The sequence below is a fragment of the Lampris incognitus genome, chromosome 8 (genome assembly GCF_029633865.1).
Source record: "Lampris incognitus isolate fLamInc1 chromosome 8, fLamInc1.hap2, whole genome shotgun sequence".
NCBI lineage: Eukaryota > Metazoa > Chordata > Actinopteri > Lampriformes > Lampridae > Lampris > Lampris incognitus.
The window spans coordinates 12,275,643-12,283,902 of record NC_079218.1 but is presented as its reverse complement, the minus strand read 5'-3'; the positions used below and the strand labels follow the sequence as shown (position 1 = coordinate 12,283,902).

The following is an 8,260-nucleotide window of genomic DNA, read 5'->3' as shown; positions in this document are numbered from 1 at the left end:
CTCTGGGCTTCTCTTCTCTCTTCTGCATGAGACGTCAGAATAGATCTGACATCTCATGCAGCCGCTTTAAACACAGTAGCAAACCACAGAACGCCAGATCCTCCCCACCGTGAGCACTCGCGGTGTGATTCTGACACTCTGGGTTAGTATTATGATGGTATGTGCAAAAAAGGCCAAAGTAAGGTCAGAAATAAACCACAATGCACCACACAGCAAAGCCGCTTTGGAGAGCACACAACCTTTAGTCAGTTATGAATAAATGTCAAATGTTTAATAGCAATTAAATATCATATAAAAGAGCATATTCTACACAGGGTCCTTGAGATACACAAGAATGCTGAAGCGTTTTGACGGCTTTCCTCATTTCTTTATGAGCATGAGCGGTCCAGTTACCTCAGATCAGTTTGACTTGCAGCACTGTTGAATGGATCACACAAGAAACACGTTAATGATTAAAAAATTTTATGTATCACAGTATAATGCTATCAGTAGGATGTCCGTTGCCATTTATGAGTTTTTAAGGGTTTGCATTTGTTACCTTGGTGATCCTCTCCCACCGTGAGACAACAGCGAGAACAGAAGTGCAGAACACCACCACCAGACCTGCCACCAGCGGCATCAGAGGGAAGCCCATGACTTTATCTACGGAGACGGGCACCATGCAGGAGAAGATGGCAGAAAGAAGACATTTTATGGACTGCGTATCATTTGATTTGTCATAGCATGCAGTGATTGTACAGAGCTAAAATAATCTATAGAATTATGAATCAAGGACTAGGGAAGGCATGTCTGTATTAAATCTACATGTGGCTTAAAGGGCAACAATCGGTTTTTTACATTCTATAAAACTTCGTTAAATGAAACAATCATTTGAAACGTCAAGTCAAACACACTCGATTATATATATATATATATATATATATATATACAGTGTTTTTTTCCGAAACCATCAATGGTGTTGTTATAAGTGCTCAGCTAATGAGGAGTGAAATATCAATACAGATACAGCTGTATCTGTATTGCGATATATATATATGATGTGTGTGTGTATATATAGCGTCCCCCGCCCCCCCCCCGGAAACTATCAATGGTGTAGATAAAAGTGCTCAACAAATGAGGAACGTCATATTAAGATGAAACAATACCCTAAAATTAAGATTTTATATATATATATGATAGCTATAGATAGGTGTAGACTGTGGAGTCCTGGCCTGGTACTCCACAGTCTGCACCATCTATAGGCCAGTGGCCACTCTTTCAAGGATGAGGATGTGCACATCCTTGATAGGGAGGAACGCTGGTTTGAACGGGGAGTCAAAGAGGCCATCTATGTGAAGCGGGAACAACCATCCCTGAACCGAGGGGGGAGGGGGCTAAGAGTATATCTGGTGCCATCTTACAATGCTGTGATTACAAACATTCCCCAATCCTCTGTGAATAGCACACATGGCCATTGAAAACTACTTAATGGTCACATCAACATTTGCATATGAAACTGGTTGCTGGTTTCAGTTGTTATGCCCCTGTATTGTTTATGGGGGGGGGGGGGGGGGATACCTGCAGTCAGTTTAGACTGAAGAGGTCACTTAGATGAGTGATGAAACTTATCTGTAAATAAACCTTGTATCCAGATGAACAGATTCAACTTTCTGTGATATGCAGAAAAGTGAATCACTGTCTTTATATGTCATTTGGTGGCATTTGCTACAACAGCGTTGCAGCGTTGTTATTCATATCTTCTAACAGAATATAGCCTATTCCAATGAAGTCTACCAAAGGTAGCAGCAAACCAGGAAGTATGGGTTGCATCATAGATTGTCAATGAGTGACGTCACCAGCAAAAACTTTTCTGCACAATTTCGGGGGCGTTTTAGAGACACCGAAGACTGCTCAGTATCATGACTGCTAAGTAAGTGTTATAACTACAACACATATAGAGATAATGTTAAAAATCATGACCGGTTCCCTTTATTCTGGGTGCACACTACACGATTTTGGCCCCGATCTACCTGTCCTCGACAACAATTTGAGATCTGTGACAAAAACCCCAGATCAGAGTCAGATTGGTTCTCGTGCCCGTCACCGACTCTCCTCTAGTAAAAGTGGTTCATAGAGGTGTCCTGACCCAGTCTGTGTCTTGTCCCAGATGCCCCAACATTTTCAAACTTCAACACAATCATGGCTTTGAAAGAGATTTGTTCGGTCCGCGGTGGTGTAGCGGTCTAAGCATCGGCTTTGTGTCGATGCAGTTGCCCACTGGGGACTGGGGTTCGCGCCCCGGTCTCGTCAGATCCGACTATGGCCGGACTCGATGAAGCAGCAATCATTGGCAACGCTGTCTTCGGGAGGGGGGCGGAGTCGGCTTGTGTTCGTCACGTGAATGCGTCTCTGTGTGTGTCGGAAGAAACAGTGGTTCGGCCTGGAGTCGCCTTGTCACGAAAGTGGGGAGGCGGTCTCCTTCGAGACTGCCGGCCGGAGAGATGCAGTTGGCGAATGCCTGCAGTACGAGGGTGGGTGGTTGAATTAAAATAGGGATCGATTGGCCACTAAATTGGGAGAAAAAAGGGAAAAATCAGAAATAAAAAAAGTTAAAAAAAAAAAGAGAAAGAGATTTGTTCATGGTGGAATGAGGCAACAAATGAGTGCACAAACAACTTGAATGGCAAGTTGCTCTTCCACATCAGCTTCCACTTTGGCCTTCACAAAATTTGTGAACTGTCTGCAATTGATTGCGTAGTTGTTGGCACCACTACATCAACAAGACAGACAGACTCCAAGACAGAACTTCTTGTGGTGTGAGTGGTACAGCAATTCTGGGATTTTGAAAGTCGTGTAGTGTGCAGTCGGTATTAAGCAAAATGCGACAAGCTCTAGGAACCACAGTAACATGCACTGACCAGTGATGGTGACGTTAAAGGCCTTGCTCTGCGTTCCATACATGGGAGACTTTGTTACACAACGATATGTGCCCTGATGCAAGCCTCTGTCCACCGCGCCAACTTTTAGCCAGGTTGTAAAGCCGTCAGTGGTCACCGTGAAGCCACCGGCTGATAGGTCCAAGACAGCGTCCTCTTTTTGCCATGACACTTCTACAGGTGGATTGGCGCGGATGTCGCATTGCAGTTCCAGCGTGGCCTTCTCCTCCAACAGCACATCCGCCGTCGCAGAGAGCACTGGGGCATCTGACCAGCAAACATCACAAGATAAGACTTTCAGCCTGTCATGTTGTTCTATGCAAAGCAAATGGTATCTGGTATCTTATGCCTAAATCCCACAAATATACCTGGCTAGTTAAAGCTGCTACAGGGAGTGTTTCACTGATTATTTATCAGTCTCAATTTAACTTTGGTCCCTTTATTTGATGGCATGATCAAATGAGACCATCAGCAAGAAGACTGGAGTGGAAACGACCACATCCGTTCAGGCTGAAATAATTACCTATAGTCTATTTACAAATTCCTGTTTGAAGCAGCTGATAGTTTGTCACACTACAATAGCCGACAGTGCTTCAATCACTAAATCCAGTAAAATAGAGAAGTTTTATGTTTAATTACGTTATTTTCATTTAATATTTGTAAATGATCATCCAAACAAAATCTCTACTTCACTTAAAGTGATCGACTTATGGACACAGTGACATTACTCAGCATTGTACGTGTTAAATGAAAGTAAGCCGATGCTACTTTAGGCTATCTGGTGATTTTTGAGGTAGATTTTCCGATTTCTAGAGCGGCGGCGGTGCTCTTCGGTATCACTGGACTAAGTGAAAAAACAAACATTTCAACATTAGAGCTCCTGAATGACCTTGCTTTGAAAATAGCTTTTGTTCTTTTTTTAAATTTCCTCTGTATGATGACCCAAAATGACCTCTTTAAGCAGCCTATTTGATCAGAATAACCAGATTATTTCAACAGCATTTATATTGGATTGATTCCATCCAGGGACATCTGATCAGTATAAACAGTTGATCCCTATAACCGGGAACACTGCAAGTGGGCTCCAGTGTATTGTGATATATTGATTCCAGATGTTTGTCTCCAAGTGTAAAATCTGATGAAACCGTTTGCGGCACGCAGATGGGACACATAGCCACAATTAGAGATACACTATCTCATGGCTGAACATTTTACAACTATCTACTTTTCCAACACCACTACATCTCTCGCTCTTCTCCTCAAAACAAACACACCAGATACCAGAGGGTGGATGGCGATGTTTGCGACAAGAGTTAATACTTAGGTGAAATGAAAGTGTTCTTCTGTTAAACACTACCGCTATTGTCCACAGGGTGCACAAAGTCTGCCAAAATCCCAAACTCCTTGTAGCAGCTTTAATCAAAACCCTGTAATCTCTCTTCCATCAATTTCCCCCCAATTTGTCTTTTGGAAGGGACTCACATGTGACGTCCAGAGTGACCGAGGCGTTAACGCTGGCATCTCCCTTCATCTGGCAGGTGAAGGTGGCGGCGTCATCTTCGCGGGTGACAGGCGACACACATAGTCTGCTCTGACCTTCCCTGTTGCCCTCCATTAGATTTACCAGAGCCCCATTCCTCAACCAGACTAACTCCTGATCCTGCTCTGCCCCGGCACTTCCACTGGACAGACAGGTCAGAGAAACCGTCTTATCCAGCTCTGTGCGGATGAGTTCTTCTGCATTCACAGCTGGCTCTGACTGAATCTCTATACCTTCATGAAGAGAGGTAAGAAGTTAAAGTAAATAAGCAATTAAGTCGGTAAATAAGTAAAAGTAAGTAAGTATGTAGATGGGTAAGTAAAATTAAGTAAATAAGTACACAAGTAAAAGTAAGTAATTAAGGGGGTAAGTAAGTAATTGAGTATGTAAGTAAAAGCAAGCAAGTAAAAATGAGTAAAAAATGTAAGCACAATTAGGTAAAAGTAAGAGTAAAAGTAAATGTAAGTAACCCAGTAAAAGCAACTAAACCAGTAATTAGGTGGGTAAGTAAGCAAAAGTCGGTAAGTCATTAAGTAATTAAATACTTAAGTATAAGTAAGTAGGAAAGCGAGTAGTTAAGTGGTAAAGTAAGCAAAAGTCGGTAGTAAGTATTGGTAAGAAAATAAGCAAGTAAAAGTAAGTAGGTAAGCAAGTAAATAGGCAGATAAATAACTGAGTGAGTAAAGTAAGTACAATTAAGTGAGTTAAAGTAAGTAAGTAGGTGTGTAATTAAGTAAGTAACATTAAGTAAAACTCGCTAAATATGTAAGCAAAAGTGAATAAAATAAATCAGAGCAAATAAAAGTAATTTGGTGGGTAAGTGGGTAAGTAAGTACATAGAAGTAAGTGAATAAGTTCATGAGTGAAAGTAAGCACGCAAGTAAATACAATCGAGGAGTAAGTATTTATACTGTGCCTTCTGAAGCTTTTCACAAAGAACACAATACAAGTGCATCGACAATATAATGAAATTCTTAAAATAAAAGGGCTTAAACACCTTCACAGATGCCAAGATAAGAAAATAAAACACAAGTAATGAAAACAAGGGACTAAAAAGTAGACTACTTCTGAGGTAAACAAAGTTTAGGGATAGATTGAGAAAACCATGAAAAAGCTGAACTTTGAGCAAAAAGTGGACTCAAGTATTGAGGTTGGGGTAGGAAAATGTCACATAATAGATATATAATAATATATATAGATATGGTGTAATGGATGTTGAGAATGAGGGGAGGGTCACCTGCTGACAGGGTCACAGATTGAAACATAAAAAGAAGAGGGGCCGTCTGAATCCATCTCATTTTACTGGTTCTTTAAGGTTCTTTAATCCACCTGGAGAGGAGAAAAGATCACGGGAAAAGACAAATCATTTTAACTATCTGTCAGTGCTGTTGTACTGAGAACATTTAGATATTATCATTTTATGATGCACGACTACTTTAATGTCCCGTTTCCACTGTTCCTCTACTCATGTTCTCTTCTCAAACTCCACCAAGTCAACATTCATTTTTGGCTGCTGATTTATTTTCTGCCAATCTCAACTGCTTTTTGAATAAATGTGGGGGTCTTCTCAGTGCTGGTCTGTGTTAACAACTGCAGAAAAGACCAGCTTATTAAGACTTTTTTCTATCCTGTTTTAAGTGTCATATGCTTATTTCAAGATATCGCTGGTAAAATTTCCTCGCCCCTCATGGGGATGTTGGCTGTTTAAAGTAAGCGCACCTGTTTTGGGACGATACGAGTAGTCTCAATACGTCTACTTTAAGAGTAAGATTTTCTTAGATCAGGTTTTTTTTTTGGTAAATAAACACTACACCCCTTTTACAATGGCTTTTACTCCACTTTGCAACTATTAGAGATTATATTTAGGATATTATGACAGTATTAGAAGAGCCACAGAGACATGCTAACGCTGCTTAGCTAGCTTGGTGGTGGTTTTTGTGATTCGTATGGCCTCTCTGTCAGTGGTAACATCTGCAATATTCTGCTCCAACATGTTTTTTTGCTGTTATTTGTGAAATATTGGAAGACCAGAAAACTGTCAAAGCAACATAACATACAGTAACTAGAGCAGCAATATGTAGCACTTCCCCCCCTGTAAATCTTTGACTGCTACAATGATAATATATCTTTCTGAACCGCACCGCCCTTGGCAAGTCTTCGTCCATCCGCTATCTACATCCAGTTCAGGGTTGCAGGGGATTCTGGTCAAATAAAGATTAAATGAAAGTGATACTGACACTTCACAAGCTGACACGGGGAGGCTCTGGGAGTCAAATTCAAGGTTCTGTTTTCAGATCTTGGTTCTTTTTCCAAAAAAAAAAAAAAGTATGTGAAGAACATCGAAGGATACTCACAGGAAAATGGCCGGATTTGTCTTTGGTCGTGTCTCGGGGTTAATGGTGCGTCCCTGGTCCTTGTCCTGGTGTGGTGTGTGTGGGTGTGTATAAGCTGGAAGTTGTGGAGGTCTGACAGATTCCTGAACTTTTAGACTTTTTATGTGTGAGTCTCTTTGTGTGTTCACGGGAGGGGCACTTTTACTGCCATCACCATCTTCAATCTCTCTCATCATCCAGTTTACCGTCAGCACCACACACACACACACACACACACACACACATACACACACACACACACACACACACACACACACACACACACACACACACACCAGTTATTTTATTGTGGTACACTTATTTTCTGCAAACACTGAGAGGAAAAGAACGTCTTTATTGGTTATTGTGGCACTAAAAATTCTTGCATGGGTGAGGCTGCACGTATAAAAATATTGCCCACGTTTCACCGCTCCTTCCACCGCTGACTAAACCCGTGTACCCATGTCGGACTCTATCTATCTATCTATCTATCTATCTATCTATCTATCTATCTATCTATCTATCTATCTATCTATCTATCTATCTATCTATCTATCTATCTGTCTGTCTGCATATTTTCAGAAATAATAAAGCAGGAGAATATAGGTGGATGTTAAATGGCTGATAACCATAGTGGGTTCATGGAAATGTACAGAGGAAGTACAAGCATGAGTAAGTGGAGACTGACAACCAACTGCAATGGCAGTCATGTATCAGGTCTTTGTACACTGGCTTACTGCTGTTACATCTTGTATTACTGTTGCATACTGCACATTTTGTCCATATCATATTTTGTTTATGGGCTATACTTTTTATTTGTATTTTTTTTTTTTGCATAGTACTGTCATAAATTTTCCTCTGCACTCATTACAACCAGTTGTCCTCATATTTATTTATGTATCCTCATGGGGACCGGCATCTTGTTAAGAGTCCAAATCCCATTTCAGTAATCCCAAACCCTGAAATTAACCCTTACCTTACTGCTCCCCCCCAGCTCCAACCATAACCCTGAACTTGACTGTAAACTGAATCCATACACCTCACATTTAAATCTCACCGTAACCCTGATCCTAATTCCAGTGCCTTCTAAATAATAGACCTAAACCAGAATCAGAAACACTTTGTTGTTTCATTTCATGCACTTGTGCACATGAAATGAAACGAAACATCGTTTCCCCCCCCCCAGCCCACAGCAGCGCAACACAAAGACAAAAACACATCCAAAAACTACAAGAACTACAACAGGGTTCCTCAAACTTTTCCTTCGGCGGGCCAGCTCATGCTGCCTGGCTCTTTGGGGGGGCCAGTGTGTGTGTCAGTAACAGTAAATAGTACTGTGGACAACAACAGGTCTACCTTAGTTGAACATTAACCCATTACATCTAATGATATATTTCAATATACCATTGTTAGCTGGGTTTATTTTACATTGC

General features: G+C 41.1%; 1 protein-coding gene across 1 annotated transcript; it reads right to left on the bottom strand.

The window, feature by feature from the left end:
• Nucleotides 1–230: 230 nt before the first annotated feature.
• On the bottom strand, nt 231–6,942 carry tmigd1 (transmembrane and immunoglobulin domain containing 1). Its single transcript, XM_056285496.1, has 6 exons — nt 6,810–6,942; nt 5,693–5,784; nt 4,398–4,688; nt 2,898–3,182; nt 539–642; nt 231–417 (listed from the first exon to the last, which is right to left on the bottom strand). Exons 2-6 carry the CDS (start codon nt 5,751–5,753, stop codon nt 400–402), a joined length of 759 nt encoding a protein of 252 aa, XP_056141471.1. The 5' UTR covers nt 5,754–5,784; nt 6,810–6,942; the 3' UTR covers nt 231–399.
• Nucleotides 6,943–8,260: the final 1,318 nt, after the last annotated feature.